This window comes from Pan paniscus, chromosome X, assembly GCF_029289425.2.
Source record: "Pan paniscus chromosome X, NHGRI_mPanPan1-v2.0_pri, whole genome shotgun sequence".
Taxonomy (NCBI): domain Eukaryota; kingdom Metazoa; phylum Chordata; class Mammalia; order Primates; family Hominidae; genus Pan; species Pan paniscus.
Genome location: NC_073272.2, coordinates 154,204,741 through 154,226,193, shown reverse-complemented (window position 1 = coordinate 154,226,193; position 21,453 = coordinate 154,204,741). Strand labels below are relative to the sequence as shown.

Sequence of the window (21,453 nt, the reverse complement as noted above, 5' to 3'; positions counted from 1 at the left end):
GTGGGGGTGGGGCAGTGCTCAGGGTTCTGAGACGGTTGGCGCCTGCGCCAGCCTCCTTCCCTTTTTTAAAACATTCTATGAGGCAAGCCCCGTGTGATTGTTGAGGAGGAGTTAGCCCATTGCCAGCCTGTGACGTGACTGACTCGAATGGACCCTGGTAACTAGGGAATGTGCTCGCCCTCTGTCTGAAATGCCCCATGTCCGGTGGTGCCAGCACTAGCCCCCATGTCGGTCTCAGAGAACCTTCTCCCCACCTCTGAGGTGACCTACCGACCCAGAACTCGCATGGCTCCCAACGGCGCCAGCTCCACAGCGCCGTGCCCAAGTCCAGACATTCGGGATCCCAAGTGCTGTCTCTTGGTTCAAAAATGCCGAATTTCTACGTGAGCTCAAGTCAGGCCGCCTGGTCGCGCCACAGGCTGAATGCCCTTGGGTTCCCATGTTCTGCTGGGTTAAAGGGAATGTGTGTTTACATTTTTTTTTTTTTTTTTTTTGAGACGGAGTCTCGCCCTGTCGCCCAGGCCGGAGTGCAGTGGCTCGATTTTAGCTCGTTGCAACCTCTGCCTCCTGGCTTCAAGCGATTCTCCTGCCTCAGCCTCCCGAATAGCTGGGATTACAGGCATCCGCCACCACACCTGGCTATTTTTTTGTATTTTTAGTAGAGACGGGTTTTCACCATGTTGGCCAGGTTGGTCTCGAACTCCTGACCTCAGGCGATCTGCCCACCTCGGCCTCCCAAAGTGTTGGGATTACAGGTGTGAGCCACCACGCCAGGCGGTGGTGGGCACCTGTAATCCCAGCTACTGGGAATCTGAGGCAGGAGAATCGCTTGAATCCGGGAAGCGGAGGTTGCAGTGAGCTGAGATGGCGCCACTGTACTCCAGCCTGGGCGACAGAGCAAGACTCCGTCTAAAAAAAAAAAAAAAAAGTGGCTGGGCACAGTGGCACACGCTCCTGTAATCCCAGCACTTTGGGAGGCCAAGGTGGGTGGATCACCTGAGGTCAGGAGTTCCCGACCAGCCTAACGTGGTGAAACCCCGTTTCTACTAAATACAAAACAATTAGCTGGGCTTAGTGGCACATACTTGTACTCCCAGCTACTTGGGAGGCTGAGACAGGAGAATCGCTTGTACCTGGGAGGTCTAGGTTGCGGTGAGCCAAGATCGAGCCATTGCACTCCAGCCTGGGCAACAAGAGCAAAACTCTGTCTCAAGAAAAAAAATTTAACAGGCCACCTAATTGCGATTAAAAAAAAAAAAAAACCCCTGAATCTGTTTAGATTCCCACTTGCAGGGTATGTGACATCACCTTCTGCCACATTCTCGCCAGCCCTGGACATTGTTAGGCTTTTTAATTTTTGGCGTTCTGGTGGATGAGAAAATAGTATTTAATTGTTGCTTTTCGCTTACTATTCCCGGATCACCTTGCAATTACATGTTTTATTATACGTTTACTCTCTTTTGTTTTTCGTCGTCTGAGATGTCCGTGGCTACCCTTTAATGTCTTTATATTGGGTTATTTGCTCTTAGTTTACTGATTTGCAGTTCTTTATATATTGTGTTGATTAGCCCTTTATCTATCAGATATATTTCAAGCCTTTTTTTTTCTTGTTTGCTTTTATTTATTTATTTTTTGAGATGGGGTCTCAGTCTGCCACCCTGGCTGGAGGGCAGTGGTGCGATCACGGCAGCCTCGACATCCCCGGGATCAAGCGATCCTCCCGTCTCAGCCTCCTGGGTAGCTGGGACTACAGGTGTGCACCACCACTCCAGGATAATTTTTGTATTAATTTTTTTTTTAATAGAGACGGGGTTTCGCCATGTTGCCCAGGCTGGTCTTGACCTCCTGGGCTCAAGAGATCCACCCACCTTGGCTTCCAAAGTGCTGGGATTACAGGCATGAGCCAGCACACCCAGCCCTTGTTTTTTTTTTTTTCTCCCCCTTTCTTTCTTTTTTTTTTTTTTGATTAATCAAGTCCCATTTTTTTCTCCTCTTGGTTATTTGGATGTTATGTACATATGTAGCTTCTTTTCTAGTGATTACTTTTTTTTTTTTTTTTTTGAGACAATCTCACTCTGTCAGTCAGGCTGGAGTGCAGTGGCGCAGTCTCGGCTCACTGCAACCTCCGTCTCCCCGGCTCAAGCAATTCTCCTGCCTCAGCCTCCCCAGTAGCTGGGATTACAGGTGTGTGCCACCATGCCCGGCTAATTTTTGTATTTTTAGTAGGGACAGTGTTTCACAGTGTTGACCATGATGGTCTCAAACTCCTGACCTCAAGTGATCCACCCGCCTCGGCCTCCCAAAGTGCTGGGATTACAGGTGTGAGCCACCACGCCCGGCCCCACCCCCTCTTTTTTTTTTTGAGACAAGGTCTCACTCTGTCACCCAGGTTGGAGGGCAGTAGCACAGTCACAGGTCACTGCAGGCACAGTAATGCTGGGCACAAGTAATCCTCCTGCCTCAGCATCCTGAGTAGCTGGGACCACAGGTGCACACCACTGCCCTGGCGAGACTTGCTTTTTAAACAGTTGTTGAATTCTTACATTTGTCAGTGGTGTACTGAACTCCTTCATGTCTAAAAATGTCTTTAGTCTAACCCCACAGTTGACAGTTGGGGTGTAGAATTTTAGGCTGGGAAATCATTTTTCCCTCAGAATTTCGAAAGCAGCACTTCATTGTCTTTTTTTTTTTTTTTTTTTTTGGGACAGAGTCTTGCTCTGTCGCCCAGGCTGGAGTACAGGGGAGTGATCCTCGGCTCACTGCAACCTCTTGGGTTCAAGCGATTCTCTTGCCTCAGCCTCCCGAGTAGCTGGGATTACAGGCGCCCACCACAATGCTGGCTAATTTTTGTATTTTTAGTAGAGACAGAGTTTCCTCATGTTGGCCAGCCTGGTCTCAAACTCTTGACTTCAAGTGATCCGCCTGCCTGGGCTTCCCAGAGTGCTGAGATTACAGGTGTGAGCCACCGTGCCCGGCCAGCACTTCATTGTCTTCTAGTTCCCCATGCTGTTGCTGAAGTCTGAAGCCATTCTGACTTCTGATTCTTTGAATGTGACCTATTTTTTTCTCTCTGACAGTTATTCTCTCAGTGTATCGAAGATATCAGTCAACTATCTTCTGGATTGCATTGATGCTATTGAGAAGGCAGCCTGCAGTCTAAAAGTCATGGTTTTAAAGGTAATCAGCTTTTTTTCCTCTGGCTGCTTTTAACATCTTGTGTCGGCCGCGGGTGGTGGCTCATGCTTGTAATCCCAGCACTTTGGGAGGCCGAGGTGGGCGGATCATTTGAGGTCAGGAGTTCCAGACCAGCCTGGCCAACATGGTGAAACACTGTCTCTACTAAAAATACAAAAATTAGCTGGGCATGGTGGCGGGCGCCTGTAATACCAGCTACTTGGGAGGCTGACGCAGGAGAATCGCTTGAACCCGGGAGGCAGAGGTTGCAGTGAGCCGAGATCACACCACTATACTCCAGCCTGGGCGACAAGAGCGAAACACTGTTTCAAAAAAAAAAAAAAAAAAATCTCCTGTCTAGGTGTGGACCTATTTCTGTCTTCCCTGCTTAGGATTTATTGGGCTTCTTGAATTTGTGAATTTGTGTCTTTCTTCAGTTCTGGAAAGTTCTTAGGGAGTTATCTCTTAAAATGTTGCTGCTGTGGCCGGTCGTAGTGGCTCATGCCTGTAATCCCAGCACTTTGGGAGGCCGAGGTGGGTGGGTCACCTGATGTTGAGAGTTCGAGAACAGTCTCGCCAACATGATGAAACCCCATCTCTACTAAAAATACAAAAGAATTAGCTAGCTGTGATGGCACGCGCCTGTAGTCCCAGCTACTCGGGAGGCTGAGGCACGAGAAGTGCTTGAACCCGGGCAGCAGAGGTCGGCCGTGAGCCGAGATTGTGCCACGGCACTCTGCCTAGGCAACAGAGTGTGACTCCATTTCAATTTAAAAAAACAAGAAAAATATGTATATATTGCTGCTGCTTCATTCTGTCTGTCTTCTCTCTCTGGTGTGACAATTGGATTTTTGTTAGACCTACTCATGCTACCTTCCATGTCTTCTATTTTTCAAGTTTTCTATTTTTTTGTGCCTCTGTGCTGCATTCTGGATACTTTTTTTTCTTTCTTTCTTTTCTCTTTCTCTCTCTGTCTCTCTCCCTCTCTCTCTTTCTTTCTTTCTTGGGATGGAGTTTTGCTCTTGTTGCCCAGGTTGGAGTGCAGTGGCGTGATCTCGGCTCACTGCAACCTCTGCCTCCTGGGTTCAAGCCATTCTCCTGCCTCAGCCTCCCAAGTAGCTGGGATTACAGGTGCCCGCCACCATGCCCAGTTAATTTTTTGTATTTTTTAGTAGAGACAGGGTTTCACCATGTTGGTCAGGTTAGCCTCAAACTCCTGACGTCAGGTGATCCACCCGCCTTGGCCTCCCAAAATGCTGGGATTACAGGCGTGTGAGCCACCGCGCCCGGCCTGGATACTTTCTTTAGCTCCTCTGTACAATTTACCAACAGTCTCTCCAGCCATATCAAATCTGCCATTAAATCCATCAATTGAACATATTATTATTTATTATTTATTTATTTTTTGAGACGGAGTCTCACTCTACCACCCAGGCTGGAGTGCAGTGGCGCGATCTCAGCTCACTGCAACTTCTGCCCCCCGGGTTCAAGCGGTTCTCCTGCCTCAGCCTCCCGAGTAGCTGGGACTACAGGCGTGTGCCACCACGCCTGGCTAATTTTGTATTTCTAGTAGAGATGGGGTTTCTCTGTGTTGGTCAGGCTGGTCTTGAACTCCCGACCTCAGGTGATCCGCCCGCCTCGGCCTCCCAAAGTGCTGGAATTACAGGTGTGAGCCACTGTGCCAGGCATTTTTTTTTTTTGTATTTTGTATAGACGGGGTTTCACCATGTTGGCGAGACTGGTCTTGACCTCCTGACCTCAAGTGATCCGCCCGCCTCGGCCTCCCAAAGTGCTGGGATTACAGGCATGAGCCACCACACCTGGCCTATATTGAACATTTAAATAGTTTGAAAACTGTGAAATCTGGCATATGTATATAAAGGTGCAGAAAACACTGATGTATGTTTTAAGAAGTAACGATAAGGTGAACACACATTTAACCACTACTCAGGCCAGGCACCCCAGCCTCCACAGTCACCCCAGTCGTAATCCCCTTCTCCCGCTCTAGTGGGAACCACCATCCTGGGGTTTCTGTTGCCAACATCCATGCTGCTCTTTAGCTTTCCTGCCTGTGTAGTCATCCCTACACAATATTGTTTAGTTTTGCCTGCTCTTGGAATTTATGTAAACAGAACCATATATAGTATGGATTTTCTGTCTGGTTTCTTTTGTTCAACATTATGCTTGTGAAATGCATTCATGTTTTTCAAGGCTGTAGTTCATTCTCATTGCTGTACAGTAGTATGTTGTTGCATATATTACAGTTTACTTACACTTTCTGGGCAGGTGGTTTGTTGCTAGTTGTTGGATATTGAGAACATCAGTGTACTTGCCTCCTGGGAATATCGCCTATGAATGCAGTTGCTGGATCATTTGGTAGGTATATCTTCAACTTTGTGATACTGTCAAGTGGTTTTCTAAGGTGGCTGTAGTACAAATTTGCTTCCCGCCAGTAATGATTGAGAGTTCCTGTTGCGCTATATCCTTGCCAACTCTTATTGTTGTTAGTCTGTCTGAGTTTGACCAATCTACTGGGTACATAGTGGTATCACTTTGCATTTTAAAAATTGAGGTATAGGCCAGACGCAGTGGCTCACACCTGTAATCCCAGCACTCTTTGGGAGGCCGAGGCGGGGGGATCACTTGAGGTCAGGAGTTGGAAACCAGCCTGGTCAACATGGCGAAACCCTGTCTCTACTAATAATACACGAATTAGCTGGGTGTGGTGATGCACACCTGTAATCCCAGCTACTCGGGAGGCTGAGCCATGAGAATTGCTTAAACCTGGGAGGCGAAGGTTGTAGTGAGCCGAGATTGCACCACTGCACTCCAGCCTGGGTGACAGAGTGAGACTCCGTCTCAAAAAACAAAAAAGTGGAAACAGAACAGAGGCTGCACCTGAGCTGCCCCCCACCTCCCTCTCCTAGCTCCTTGCTCTGGTGGGCTGGGTTCCAGCTATGCTGCTCTTGCCATCTTTATTTTAGAGGTAAGAAAACTGAGCCTCAGAGCAGTTTATTAACTTGCTCAAGGTCTCAGAGTGGTAGAGCCAGGATTTGAACTGGGCTCTTCGTCAAAGGCAATGTTAACCCCCTCACCATGTGAGAGACTCATTCTTTTGTGTTACAATAGAATTTTCTGCCGTAGACTGTCAGCTGTATGAGATCAAGGAATGTATCTGGCTTCTGTACCACGTGGTAGGCACTCAGAGAAAGTATGTGTTGAATGAATGATTGGATGAATGAATGAACCTGTTAGGAGGCAAATCTCTCTGCCTAACCCTTCCTGTCTCCCTGGGAGTAGCAATACAGCAAGCTGTAAGAGTTAACGGAAATAAGCTTATTCCATACTTTACAAGAACAGTTCTTTATAAATGAGACCCACAATTGGTAATTTTTGGAAGAGAAAATAGGAGTGCAGTGCAAAAACAGGCAGATGTAGAAGGGAGTCTGGCCACCTGTGGGTCTTAGTGAGGCACACATGTAGAGCAAGGAGTCAGACGCTGAAAAGGAGGGGAGAGGGGCCCTGAAGATGAGCATCACCTCCTCAGTCTGCGTCGGGCCCATCTTGAATGCACAAATCTTGCGTGTGTAAGTATCCATGCATATGTGGAAGTGTTTTATGGAGTCATAACGTGTCCAATTCTCCCACACTTTGCAGCTCACAGAGCACCGTATTGTGATTTCTTGTTTCCCAATGTAGGCGGAACACACCAGGAGCCCCAGCGCAACCCTCCCCTCCAATGTGCCTTCATGCCGGTCCCTGTCATCCAGCGAAGACGGCCCCAGTGGCCCTTCCAGCCTCGCAGATGGGGGCCTAGCCCACAACTTACAGGATAGTGTCAGGCACCGCATCCTCTACCTCTCAGAGCAGCTGAGAGTGGAGAAGGCCAGTCGGGATGGCAACACTGTGAGCTACCTCAAGCTGGTATCCAAAGCAGACCGGCACCAGGTGCCGCACATCCAGCAGGCCTTTGAGAAGGTGAACCAGCGCGCCTCTGCCACCATCGCCCAGATCGAGCACAGGCTCCACCAGTGTCACCAGCAGCTCCAGGAGCTGGAGGAAGGCTGCAGGCCCGAGGGCTTACTGCTGATGGCAGAAAGCGACCCAGCCAACTGCGAGCTACCCAGCGAGAAGGCCCTGCTTTCAGAGCCCCCCGAGCCAGGTGGGGAAGACGGGCCGGTCAACCTGCCTCATGCCAGCAGACCCTTCATCTTGGAGAGTCGCTTCCAGAGCTTACAGCAGGGGACGTGCTTAGAGACAGAGGATGTGGCCCAGCAACAAAACCTGCTGTTGCAGAAGGTAAAGGCAGAGCTGGAAGAAGCCAAGAGGTTCCACATCAGCCTCCAGGAGTCCTATCACAGCCTAAAGGAGAGGTCTCTGACTGACCTGCAGCTGTTGCTGGAGTCCCTTCAGGAGGAGAAGTGTAGGTGAGGCCTTGGCTTTGGGGACTGGAAGCAGAGGAGGAACCGCTCCCAGGAGCCACCTATGGGAGGGTGAAAGGGAGCCAGGACAGGAGCCTGGAGAGCCAGGGTGAGGGGCCAGTTGGAAGAGCAGGTCCATGCTTCTTTTAGCGACTGGGCCCTGCAGTGGGGCGAGCCAGCCCTCTCCCTGCAGTCCCACACCTGCCTTGACCCTTGCTGGCGAAAATGCTCCAGCTTGGCAGCCCCTGCCAGGTGGTTGCAGCGGCACAGCGGCTGGCCCTGACCCTGTGGTGGCAGGGGACAGCATGGGGGTGGCAAGAGTCCGGTAGACACCTGGCACTAGTTAGGGAGGTGGCGTCCTTTGGTCCCAGTCGGCTGGGAAGGTGGGAGTCAGGACCGGAGTCGCCTCGCCAGCTCTGGTCTCTTCACATGTGCTCCTAGCTGAGCTGGGGCACAGGCCGGGTCTCAGATACTTATTTCAAAAATGACTGCCTTCTGGTGAATGCTTTCTCCGCACCGTGCAGTAGCTCGATTTTCTTTTTCTTTTTTTTCTTTTGAGATGGAGTCTCACTCTGTCGCCAGACTGGAGTGCAGTGGCACGATCTCGGCCCACTGCAACCTCCACCTCCCGGGTTCAAGCGATTCTCCTGCCTCAGCCTCCCGAGTAGCTGGGACTACAGGCGTGCACCAGCACATCCGGCTATTTTTTGTATTTTTAGTACAGGCGGGGTTTCACCATGTTGACCAGGATGGTCTCAATCTATTGACCTCGTGATCCGCCTGCCTCAGCCTCCCAGAGTGCCGGGATTACTGGTGTGAGCCACCTCACCCTGCCCTAGCTCGATTTTCTTTCCCTCTAAGATAAGGCTAGGGCCTACCAATTGGAGAAAAAAAAAAAAAAAAAGGCAAACCCAATCTCTCAACGGATTCTCTCCATTCCTATTGGGACCGTTCTCTGGGTTTCCATGGGCCCTCAGGGGGTGCCACATTCTGTCCCCCTCGCTGCAGTCTGTGGCTAATTAACGCCAGTCCCTCCAGCGTCCTGGCTAGGGAGGCAGTGATTCCCTTAGGTGAGCCAAGATTCTCAGCATTTGCATGAAAAGAAGAACTCCGCAGTCCTTTTAGTGCCTGATGCAGGGGAAGAGGCGTGTGGGAATCATCCTCTTTAGTTTCCCCAGGGAAATCTTGCCAGCGTTTACATGGCCTAAGAATCTGTTAAAGGACAATCAAAGAATATTACAGGGCAACCACTATCAATGAGATGACTAGTCAGAGTCACAGGCGTCTCTTGGAGATTATTTTCATAGGACATGGCAACCAAATCTAAAATGTTGGGAGCATCAAAGACCCTTTTGTGAAAATCACACTTACCCGGTCAGCTTTCTATTAAGCAACAGCAGAACTTGGTGGCAGTTACAAACTTCCCCGTATGTTTCCAAGCCACAGGGGCCAATGAGAATGCTGTGCTCAGGTAAACTCTTAACCCCTCTCAAATCCGAGTCTTTCGCCCCCTCTTGATACAGGGGTGACTACCGGGGAGCAGGGCAATACCTCTGTCTCTCCCCCTCTCAGACTTTTGCTGCAAATTCTAGAAGCCTGCACTTCTGACCCGGTACCCCCCATTGGACTGTGACATGGGATTTCTGGTTGTTTGCTGCAGCAGCGAGCCTACCCTTACTAATGTTCATCGTGAGCAGAAAAGCAGGTCTACAGGGCCCAAATTTACTAGGAGGAGAAAGGGCTGATGATGATTTTTCACTGTTGTCACAGGCTCGTAACTGAGCTGGGGCACCAGGTTAAGCAGCCTTGTTCTTTGGCCCTCAGACGCCTACTTTATGGTTGGGGAAGCAGAGTCTCACAGAGGCACAAGCAGGCTACGTGGCTGCTAAGTGCGGACCTGAGAGCATTTCACCACACCCTGGCTGTGTGGCTAAGTTAGATGCAGGGGACACAGGAGTTCATGGCATTTTAAAAACATATACTTCCGTAAAATCTTCTTCAAAACTTTTACATGATCTGGACACAGAAGTGTTTCAACCAGCCAGGCTCCCTGTGACTGTTGCGTCCCCTCTGGTGCATCACAAACTGAGAATCCATACTGCAAGTCCTGTGCTGTTTATCACAGTTAAATCCGTTTGCTTTCAGGAGGGCTGTTGTGGTTTTTATCATTATGGTTTCTTTTTAATTTGGTCTCGGCATGTCTCTACTGAGAGTGGCCATAGCCGAGATACCCAGTTTCTAGGAGATCCCTGACCCGTGGGAAAGTTAGGTTCGGATGTGTGTGTCGGGGGAGCCACAATGAGGAGGCAGACGAAAATGCATGAAACAGCAGAAATGGGCTGGGCGTGGGGGCTCACGCCTGTAATCCTAGCACTTTGGGAGGTTGAGGTGGGCAGACTGCTTGAGCTCAGGAGTTTGAGACCAGCCTGGGCAACATAGTGAGACCTGGTATCTACAAAAACATCAAAAAATTAGCTGGGCGTGATGGCGCGTGCCTGTAGTCACAGCTACTCAGGAGGCTGAGCGGGAGCGGGGATCCCTTGAGCCCGGGAGGTTGAGGCTGCAGTGAGTCATGATTGCACCACTGCACTCCATTCTGGGTGACAGAGCAAGACCCTGTGTCAAAAAAAAAAAAAAAGGAAAAAAGAAATGTATGACTCAGATCGAAGAGATGTTAGGTGTGCTGATGGGAGGCAGAGGGGAAGTCTGGAGGCAGCAGGGAGCTGATTGAGCTCATCAGCTGTGCAACAGCGAAGCCCAGAACGGAAGGGCGGGGAAGCTTCCGGGGCTGTGCCTGTATTAAGGTCACAGGGTGTGAAGTGATCCCACAGGCTTTCCTGCGGGGGTTGTGGATTGGCTGGTTTAAAGAAAACATGCACAAGGAGGAAACTGATTTACATGACTCTGGTGTTGAGCATTAGGTCTTATCGTGGTCAGCAGCCGTGGGATGTGTTGGGTTTTGGGTCAGTGAGGCGAGGACCACGTGGGCTATATCGCAAAGAATCGCATGACAGGGAGGGAGGGGTGTTATCTAGGGCAAAGGTGACAGGGTACAACTGCTAAAGTTGGATGCTGAGGCAGCAACTGTATTAAACGCATTTATGACAAGGGCTTACTTAAAAAAATTGATGTAGAATTCACATAATTTCACGTAATGTGAAATTAACCATTTGGAAGCATGTAATTCAGTGCATTAAGTACATCTGCAGTGTGGTTCAAGCATCACCTCTGTCCGGTTGTCTAACATTCTCATCACCCCAGAAGGAGACCTCCAGACTCACTACACGGTCACTCCTAGCCTCGGCTCCAGGCGTTCCCTAATCTGCTTTCTGTCTCCGTGGGTTTGCCTCTTCTGGACTTTTCATATAAATGGGACCATACAATATGTGGGCTTTTGTGTCTAGCTTCTTTCACTGTTTTCAAGGTTCACTAATGTTGTAGCACGGATCAGTACTTCATTCTCTTGACGGCTGACTAATATTCCAGTGCATGGGTAGACCACATTTTGTTTATCTGTCCATCAGTGGATGGAGATTTGAGTTGTTTCCACCTTTTGGCTATTGTGAGAAGCCCTGCGCTGAACACTCAGATACATGCCAGTTGTTTGAACACCAGTTTTCAATTCTTTGGGGTCTATAATCAGGAGTAGAATTGCTGGACCCTGTGGTGACTCCAGGTGTAACGTTTAGGGGAGTCTTCCCACAGCAGCCGTGCCGCTCCATCTTCCCACCAGCAATGCAGAAGGCTTCCAGTTGCCTCACATCCTTGCCAACATTTGTTGTTATCCTTTTTTTTTTTTTCCAACAGATGTAACTGTGAAGTGGTATCTCATTATGAGGGCTGGCTTCTTTTTTATTTTTCCTGAGTCTTTGGATAGGCAAAAGTTCGTTCGTTCTTTCTTTCTTTCTTTCTTTCTTCTTTTTCTTTTTCTCTCTTTCTTTCCATCTCTCTCTTTCTTTCTTTTTCTCTCTTTCTCTTTCTTCCTTTCTCTCTGTCTCTCTCTCTCTCTCTCTCTTTCTTTCTTTCTTTTTCTTCAGGGTCTCTGTTGCCCAGGCTGCATGCAGTCATAGTTCACTACAGCCTTGAACTCCTGGGCTCAAGCGATCTTCCTGCCTCAGCCTCCCGAGTAGCTGGGAGTACAAAGCATGTGCCACCATGCCTGGCTAACTTTTTTTAAATGATTATTATTTGTAGAGATGGGATCTTGCTATGTTGCCCAGGCTGGTCTTGAACACCTGGCCACGGCCTCCCCAAGTACTGGGGTTACACATGTGAGCCACTGTGCCTGGACAGTTCTTACTTTTTAATGCATTTTTTAATTGATTGTGGTAAAAAAAAAACCCACAATATATTCTTTTTGATTCTGCGAAGTGCAGGGTCTCTATCACAGCAACAATTAGACTCAGGAGGCTTGGGGCTGGCCCTGGGGTCTCCTCCTTCATGAGGTCTGGGTTTGTGGGTCCTTGCAGAGGACGTTCCTGGGTCCTGGAAGGACTGTGACTGCTTCCGCTGGAGTTGCTTGAGGCCCCTGGTAACTCTCCTCTCTGTGTGCTGAGGAGAAGCACGGGCGTCGCGAACTTGATGATTCTGGATGGAAGGGTCTTTGCCAAGCTTCCCTTTCTTTCTTGTGGAAATAGGAGGAGCTTCAGATCTCCGAGAAGATGCACAGGGAGCGGCCTACCTCCTCAGCACAAGCCAGTCTCCTGGGGGACCAGAAGGCCCCGGTCCCTCAGTTTCTCCGTGGGTCAGGAGGAAAGAAGGCTTGAGAAACTCAGAAAACGTTCGTTGGTAGAAGAGATGGCACCCAAGGAAGGCATGGGGAGCCTTCAAGTAAAAGTCTCGACTGGCCAGGTCTCATCTGGGCACCTTGCATGGAGAGTTGCAGGAGGCCCCCTCTAGCCTCCTAATGAGCCAGGGGGCTCTGGGAGGGTCTTGGGGGTCCTTCCCCATCTCTTACAGGATGCGCAGCTGACTTCTGCTTGATGGTGAAAGGCAGTCAGGTTTCAGTCTTGGCCCCGTAGACAGGGCATGGACAAGTCCTGGAGTTGGGGGTGTGGTGCCAGCAAAACCATCTTTACTCTCTGGGGTCCATAGCCAGTCCCAGCCTGCCCAGCCCCACCCTCCTCCTTCACCTTTGTAGCCCGAGTGGTCAATGCCTGGGGTAGATGGGTTGCTGGGACATCTTTGTTCTTTGTTGGATGAGTAAAATGGTCCTGGGAGAAAACCCGACTGTGAGGAGCACATTGCTTCTTTTTTTTGTCTTTTTTATGAGATGGAGTCTCACTCTGTCCCCCAGGCTGGAGTGCAGTGGCACGATCTCGGCCCACTGCAACCTCCGCCTCCCCGGTTCAAGCGATTCTCCTGCCTCAGCCTCCCGAGTAGCTGGGATTACAGGCACACGCCAGCATGCCTGGCTACTTTTTGTATTTTTCAGTAGAGATGGGGTTTCGCCATGTTGACCAGGGGTCTCGAACTCCTGACCTGAAGTGATCCACCCGCCTCGGCCTCCCAAAGTGCTGGAGCTACAGGTGTGAGCCACCACACCTGGCTGGAGGACATTGCTTCTTGCCCCATTTCTAGTTCCCTAGACCTGCCTTGGCATCAACTCATTGAAGGCTCCACTTGGTGACAAGGAACCGGCTTATTTGGAAACAGGGTCGTTGCGGACGTGATGAGTTAGGTCTGGATGAGGTCATTCTGCAGAGGGGTGGGCCCTAATGCAGTGTGACCTGTGTCCTGACAGAAAGGGGAGACGGAGACACGGACACACCCAGAGGGAGAGCGCCGTGTGGAGACAGAGGCTGAGGCCGACCTGCCGTGGCAGAAGCCAAGGAAGCCCGCAGATGGGCAGCAGAGCAGAAGCTGGGACAGAGGCCCCGAGCGGAGGCGCCTTCTCGGTCCTCGGCAGGAGCCCGCCCAGCCTGGGCCTTCCTCTCGGACTGCTGGACCCCCAGCCAGGAGAGAGGCCATATCTGCTGGGAAAGCCACTCAAAGTTTGTAACGCTTTGTGATGGCAGCCACAGGAAACTCCCACACTCAGCTTGTCCTTTAGGCTCTGCTCTGATGTCCTCTCCTCAAAGGGACTTCCCAGGCTACCACGTTCAAATGGCCTCTTCTTTTATTCTTTTGGAAGCGGGGTTTTTTGAAGTAAAGTTTTTGTTTTTTTGTTTTTTGTTTTTTTTTTAGATGGAGTTTTGCTCTTGTTGCCCAGACTGGAGTGCAATGGCGCAATCTCGGCTCACTGCAACCTCCGCCTCCTGAGTTCAAGCGATTCTCCTGCGTCAGCCTCCCGAGTAGCTGGGATTACAGGCATGCACCACCACGCCTGGCTAATTTTGTATTTTTAGTAGAGATGGGGTTTCTCCATGTTGGTCAGGCTGGTCTCGAACTCCTGTCCTCAGGCGATCCACCTGCCTCGGCCTCCCAAAGTGCTGGGATTACAGGAGTGAGCCACCGCGCCTGGCCTTTTTGAGGTAAATTTTATGCAGTGAAATTGCATTTAAGTTTAGGCATACAGTTTAACGAGTTTTGACAAAGGTTTACACCTGGGCAGCTAAAATCCCAATAAAGAGCTTTGCCACCACCCCAGAAAGTACCCTCATACCCTCTTCCAGTGAATGCCCGTCTCCCATAATTGGCCACTGTTCCGGTTTCTGTCACTGTAGCTTCATCTCCTTTTGAACTTCATGTAAGTGGAATCGCACGGCACGCAGTGCTTTGCGTCTGGCGGCTTTCGCTCCGTGGAATTGTTTTGAGATCCACCCAAGCTGTGTGAAGTGAGTAGCTCGTGGCTTCGTATTGCTTGGCAGCCTTCCATTGCATGGAGACGCCGCAGGTTGCTTATGCCCTGGTCCGCTGCCAGTTGGGGCGACTGAATAAAGCTGCTATGAACGTTCTCGCACAAGTCTTTCTGTGAACATATGCTTTCATATATGGAATTGCTAGATAACAGGGAAGTGTTATGTGTCTTAGTCCCACTTTCTGTTGCTGTAACAGAGTACCGCAGGCTGGCTGGTTTATAAAGAAAGGAAGTTCAATGTCAAGGCGCTGGCAGCTGGTGAGGACCTTTGTACTGCATCATCCTACGGCAGAAGGCAGAAGGGCAAGAGGGCGTGAGAGAGCGAGCGGGGGCCAAACTTTCATGATAACAATATTAATATTAATCGCCTCTTACCAGTCCCACCCTTTAACACCATCACATGGCCATTAAATTTCAACATGAGTTTTGGGGGGGACATGTACACCATAGCAGTATGCTTAACTTTTTAAGAAAGAGGAAGGCCGGGCGCGGTGGCTCACCCTTGTAATCCCAGCACTTTGGGAGGCTGAGGCAGGTGGATCACCTGAGGTCGGGAGTTCGAGACCAGCCTGAACAACATGGAGTAAACCCTGTCTCTACTAAAAATACAAAATTAGCCCGGCGTGGTGGCACATGCCTGTAATCCCAGCTACTCGGGAGGCTGACGCAGGAGAATCGCTTGAACTCAGGAGGCGGAGGTTGCGGTGAGCCGAGATCGTGCCATTGCACTCCAGCCTGGGCAACGAGTGAAACTCCATCTCAAAAAAAAAAAAAGAGGAACTGTTTTCCGACATGGCTATACCATTTTACAGTCCCGCTAGGAGTGTATAAGAGTTCCAGTTGCCAACGTTTGGCAAGATCAGTCTTTTAAATGTCAGCCTCTTAAGTTCAGCCACAACTTGGTGAAATTAGACTCCAAAATTTCATCACCCTAGCCCACGTTCTCTCGACCTTGGCACTGTCGACATTTTGGACCAAATGATTCTCTGTTGTGCGGGGCTGTCCTGTACATTCTAGGATGATGAGCAGCATCCCTGGTCTCCACTTACTTGATGCCAGTGGTGCCGTGAATTAATTTCCTGATGCTGCCGTGACAAATTGCCCCCAACTTCATGGCTTAAAATAATAGAAAGTTATTCTCTCGCAGTCCTGGAGGCTAGAAGGCCGAAATCCGTTTCACTGGGCTGAAATCAGGCGAGGAGGACACACTCTCATTGGAGGCTCTAGGCGACAAACTGATCTTTGCCTCTTCCAGTTTCTGGTGGCTGCCAAATTCCTTAATTTTGTGGCCACATCGTTCCTGTCCTGAAGGCCAGCATCTTCAAACCTGTGTTCTGTCTTCACATGACATTCTCGTCTGTGCGTGTCTAATGTCCTTTTGCCTCTCTCTCATACATGTGATTGCATTTAGGGCCACCAGGATAATCTAGGATGATCTTTGCATCTCAATACCCTTAAACTCACCACTTCTGGAAAGCCCCCTTTTTTGGTCATAGAAGGTAACAATCACAGTTTCCAAGGATTATGACACAGATATCTTTCGCGGAGGGGCTTTTTTTTTTTTCTTTTTTAGACAGAGTCTCGCTCTGTCACCCAGGCTGGAGTGCAGTGGCACGATCTTGGCTCACTGCAACCTCCGCCTCCTGGGTTCAAGCAATTCTCCTGCCTCAGCCTCCCAAGTAGCTGGGACTACAAGCGCGTGCCACCACACCCAGCTAATTTTTTTGTATTTTTCATAGAGACAGGGTTTCACCCTGTTGCTCAGGGTGTTCTTGAACTCCTGAGCCCAGGTAATCTGCCCACCACAGCCTCACAAAGTGCTGGGGTTACAGATGTGAGCCACCGTGCCCAGCCTAGGGGGGCAATTTTAGCCTACCGTGCCCCACCTATTTGTAACAACCAGAAATGTCTCTCCAGAGATTGCCAAATGTCCCTTGTTTGGGGGGGGGGGGCGGCAAATTGCCCCTGGTTGAGAACCACTATCCTAGCCCATGAGACTAGTGGGTGTGTGACCCTGCCTCTGACGATTAATGATGCTGAACCCCTTTTCATGTGCTTATCAGCCAATAAGTCTTTGGCTTGTTTTCAACTTGGATTGTCTTTTTATTGTTGAGTTGTCAGAGCTCTTTATATACTCCGGACCAGTCTTTGTCACTCCCCTACTTTTTCCTTTCTCGCAGCACTCACCGCCTAAACTGCTCTCCCTTGTGTAGGTATTCATTTGTGTTGTATTGTTCTCGTCAAAATATCAGCACATTCAGGTCGGCCACTGTGTCTGAGTGACTGCCCAAAGACATGTTGGCACATGATGGCTGTTCTGTGAGTACCTGTTTCATGGATCAGTCTGGATGCTTCTTTTCCTCCCTTCCTGAAGGGACCCAGCTCGCCCTCTGGGCTGCCTCCCTCCTCCATGTATGTCAGAACTCTATCTGCTGTGTCTTGGGAACATCAGGGCAGGGTCAGGAGGGCTGATTCTGGATTTAGGCCTGGCCCAGCCTCCTCTCTGCAAGGTATTTACTGAATGACCTTGGACGAGGTGCTTCAAGTTTGCGATCCTCAGTTTCCACATCTGTAACATGGAGGTAAAAATGATCCCACTATTGTTGGAACTATTGTGAGAATTAATTAATACTTGTGTGTAAGCCCCAAGTAGATGCTGATGGAACTGAATTTACAATTCCTTTCTGCTTCCTATGTGCAAACTAAGTCCTTGAAAGATCGTAAAGAAAAATGGGGCCAGATGTGGTGGCTTATGGCTGTAATCCCAGTGCTTTGGGAGGTCGAGGCAGGAGGATTGCTTCAGCCCAGGAGTCTGAGACCAGCTTGGGTAACAAAGTGAGACCATATCTCTGCAAAAAATTTTAAAAGTATTAACCGGACTTGGTGGCACATGCCTGTAGTCCCTGCTACATGGGAGGCTGAGACAGGAGGATCGCTTGAGCCCGAGAGTTTTATGTTGCAGTGAACTATGATTGTGCCACTGTGCTCCAGCCTGGGTGATAGAGGACAGAGTGAGAACTTGTCTCAAAAAAAAAAACAGAAAGAGAGAAAGAGAGAGAGAGAGGAGAGAGAGAGAGAGAGAGAGAGAGAGAGAGGAAAGAAAGAAAGAAAGAAAGAAAGAAAGAGAAAGAAAGAAAGGAAGAAAGAAAGAAAGAAAGAAAGAAAGAAAGAAAGAAAGAAAGAAAGAAAGAAAGAGGTTAATGGCTTTTTTTTTTTTTTGAGGTGGTGTCTTGCTCTGCTGCCCAGGCTGGAGGGAGTGCAGTGGCTTGATCTCAGCTCACTGCAACCTCTGCGTCCCGGATTCAAGTGATTCTCCTGTCTCAGCCTCCTGAGTAGCTGAGATTACAGGCATGCACCACCACGCCCAGCTAATTTTTGCATTTTTTAGTAGAGACGGGGTTTCATCATGTTGGCCAGGCTGGTCTCCAACTCCTAATCTCAAATGATCCACCTGCCTTGGCCTCCCAAAGTGCTGTGATTACAGGCGTGAGCCACCACTCCCGGCCAATGACTCTTGATAAATTCATCAATGGAGCACCCCAGGTTGATGAGCTCAGGGATTTGGCCAAGATCTCGACCTGACCCTGCCTTCCTCTTCTTTCCCTGAGTCAATGCCTCCTGGGTTTGTCATTCCTGCTGCCCTCTCCTCTCCACAGCATTACAGTGCCCCACTACCCCTTACTCTGGTTGTCTGTCACTTTCTAGCAGCTTCTCTAGGACCGTCTCCACATACCTGATGGTCTTGTCCATCTCTCATTCATAAATTGCTGGTAGAGTTTCAGAGATAAGAAGCTACTCAAGTCAGAAAGCAGACTGGTGGTTGCCAGGGACTGGGGTGATGGGGAATGGGGAGTGACTGCTGAATAGTATTTTTTCGAGGCGGTGATGAAAATGTTTTGGAACAATTTTTTTTTTTTTTTTTTTTGAGACAGAGTCTCGCTCTGTCGCCAGGCTGGAGTGCAGTGGCGTGATCTCGGCTCACTGCAACCTCTGCCTCCCGGGTTCAAGCGATTCTCCTGCCTCAGCCTCCCGAGTAGCTGGGACTACAGGCGCGCACCACCACGCCCAGCTAATTTTTGTATTTTTAGTAGAGATGGGGTTTCACCATGTTGGCCAGGATGGTCTTGATCTCTTGACCTCGTGATCCGCCCGCCTCGGCCTCCCAAAGTGCTGGGATTACAGGCATGACTGCAGCCGGCCAATGTCTTGGAACTATTAATAGCCATGGTGGTTGCACAACACCACATGTGCTAAATGCCACTGAATTGTTCACCTTAAAATAATTCATTTTATGTTACATGAAATTTACCTCAATAAAAATTGAATAAAAAAGAAGCTGCTCAGGTGCCGAGTAGGCAAAACTTTCACTCTTGCTTTGTATTTCTGGCTGTATCCACAAGTGGGCAGTCGTGAAATTTTCTTATAGCCTCCTGTCATATTGAAAACGCCCGGAAGTGAATATGCCAGGTCTCCATGTTTTTCTTTCCCTTCTGGACACGAGGTCCTTGGGGGCATCCAGACCCTAGCTCCTCTGTCCCAAGAGTGTTCTGGTATGTTTCGCTTTCAGACAAGGCTCGGAGATAACAGGCTATGGTTCCTAGAGGCTTCAGTGTTGCTCTGTGACCTCTCAGCCCCAGGGATCCAGTCTCGGGCTGACTTTCCTCAAGGTATCTGCTTAGGGCTTTGTTGCAGGCTGGGGTCGTGTTAACTTGAAGGCACAAGAACTTCCATTTTTTCCCCGACTTCTCCTCCATGTCAGAGCATCCTGCATCTTGGGATCTCTGAGGAGGTCTGACCTAAGGTCTGATCTGCTCTCTGAACTGGTTCCTCTCATCCCTATTGCGTTGAAGCAAAGCACAGACATTATATCAGTTCATCTGTAAATATTTCAGTGTGAACCTGAAATATGGATCATTTTGTTAACATAGCCTAAATACCATACCAAAAATGTTTTAAAACAAGTCCACAATGTTAAATAGGCAGTCACTGTCACCTTATTGCCTCACACATGCCATCATTCCTTTTTATTTCTGAAGGAATTCTTTTTTTTTTTTTTTTTGTGAGACAGAGCCTCACCCTGTCGCCCAGGTTGGAGTGCAATGGTGAGATCTCGGCTCACTGCAACCTCTGCCTCCCAGGTTCAAGCGATTCCCCTGCCTCAGCCTCCTGAGTAGCTGGGATTACAGGCATGTGCCACCACTCCCGGCTAGTTTTTGTATTTTTAGTAGAGACGGGGTTTCACCATGTTGGCCAGGCCGGTCGTGATCCGCCTGCCTCGGCCTCCCAAAGTGCTGGGATTACAGGCGTGAGCCACCACACCCGGCCCTGAAGGATACTTTTTGCTGGACATAGAATTCTAAGTTGGCACTTAATTTTTGGAAATAATAAGCATTTTGAACAAATCATTCCCTTCTGACTTCCATGGTTTCTGTTGAAAAGGCAGCTGCCAGTCTTCTTGTTGCTCCTCGGATCACAGTTTTGTTTTCCTCAGGCTCCTTTTAAGATCTTTTGTTTTTCTTTGTTGTTTAGTGGTTTTGCTATGATGATGTTTGGTGTGATTTTCTTTCTCTCTTCTTTTTTGTGCCGCTGACTCTCCCCTTGGTGTGATTTTCTTTGCATTCATCCTGCCTGGGCTTCGCATTGCTACTTGGGTTTATGGCTTGATGTCTTTTGTCAGTTTTGGACGCTTTCAGCCATTATATTTTCAAATAGTGACTCTGCCCTAGTCTCTCATTTCTCCCCTTCTAAGGCCCCAGTTACATGTATGTTCAACCTTTCCACTGTATCCCTACATCCTCTGGGTTCCTGTGTGAGCCGTCCTGGCGACTTTCCTCCCGCTTTCGCTTCTGTTTTGTTGGCTCTTCCCCCAGCTCCCCAGGGCCCCTTGCTTTGGCACATTTGCTCAGAGTGAGCTCATCCATCCTGGCCACATGCACCGATTGCACCTGGGCTATTGACCCCTCCTACAGCTGTTTCTCCGTCTCAGACTTTTCCTCCAAGTTGTGGGCCATGATTAGGCTCTAGCTCAATTTGCCAAAAGCAAATTCTCAGAAATGACCAAGAATATACTCTTTCTGGCTGGGCCCAATGGCTCACACCTGTAATCCCAGCACTTTGGGAGGCCGAGGCAGGCGGGTCACCTGAGGTCAGGAGTTGGAGACCAGCCTGGCCAACATGGTGAAACCCTGTCTCTACTAAAAATACAAAAAATTAGCCCGGCATGATGGCGCATACCTGTAGTCCCAGCTACTCAGGAGGCCGAGGCAGGAAAATCACTTGAACCCGGGAGGCGGAGGTTGCAGCAAGCCAAGATCGTGCCACTGCACTCCGGCCTGGGCAAACAGACGGAGATCCATCTCAAAAAAACAAACAAACAAAAAAAAAACACTATTTTGAAAAAAACAATAAAGTTTAGAACACTTTGTGTTGGAGAGGGTGGTCTTAACACCTTCGGTCTGTCTTGAGGGTGTCTGGGTTGACTGGTCATCGTTTTGTGTTCATAAGAGCATTCTCCAGAGTTGTCCATTTGCTTCTGTGACTGTAGGAGGTGGAGAGAGGGGGGTCCTTGACCAAGGAAGAGAAGGGAGCGTGGCTGCCAGAGGGCCAGGAGATGGGGGCCAGAGAGAAGGGGAGACTGAGAGAATATCCTTATGAAAATATTGTTTACTGACATCTGAATAGACTCTTCAAGAATGCACTGAAGAATATCTTCATGTATCTTTACCAATACATTGATGAAGATTGACTTCATATTCCTGAGGACAGTTAAAATCTTGAATGTTCTCACAGCTAGATCATTCATGTAAATGGAAAGACAGTAATGAGGAATCTATTTTCGGGGTGACCATCCTGCCGACCCACTCCCCCTCTCTGTGAGCAGTGGCCTAGTCCATGTTGTCCACCGACTCTCTTCTTAACAGGGACTTGGGGCAGAGACAAATGGAATATTCCTTGAAATGCTGCGAGGAACCGGCTTTTGACAAATTGGCTTTCAACAAATGAGCTGTCAGCTTATTCAGTGCCCAGGGGATTTCTCCGTGTGGGTGTTGGTCAAGTCCT

The 21,453-nt window shown here is 49.3% G+C and overlaps 1 protein-coding gene across 4 annotated transcripts in view; it reads left to right on the top strand.

Annotated features, from left to right (window-relative positions):
- Window positions 1–79: 79 nt before the first annotated feature.
- Window positions 80–21,453, top strand: part of TEX28 (testis expressed 28) — a 27,343-nt gene continuing 5,969 nt past the window's right edge. Inside the window, exons 1-4 of one of the 4 annotated variants that reach the window (XM_055106183.2) lie at window positions 160–261; window positions 2,224–2,319; window positions 3,078–3,177; window positions 6,874–7,601. In XM_055106183.2, coding sequence (XP_054962158.1) covers window positions 3,166–3,177; window positions 6,874–7,601 — 740 coding nt within the window. In that variant the 5' untranslated portion in view covers window positions 160–261; window positions 2,224–2,319; window positions 3,078–3,165. Of the gene's footprint in view, window positions 262–2,223; window positions 2,320–3,003; window positions 3,178–6,873; window positions 7,602–21,453 lie in introns of those variants that run through there. The other 3 variants (XM_055106184.2, XM_055106182.2, XM_055106181.2) reach the window with 3 other exon arrangements.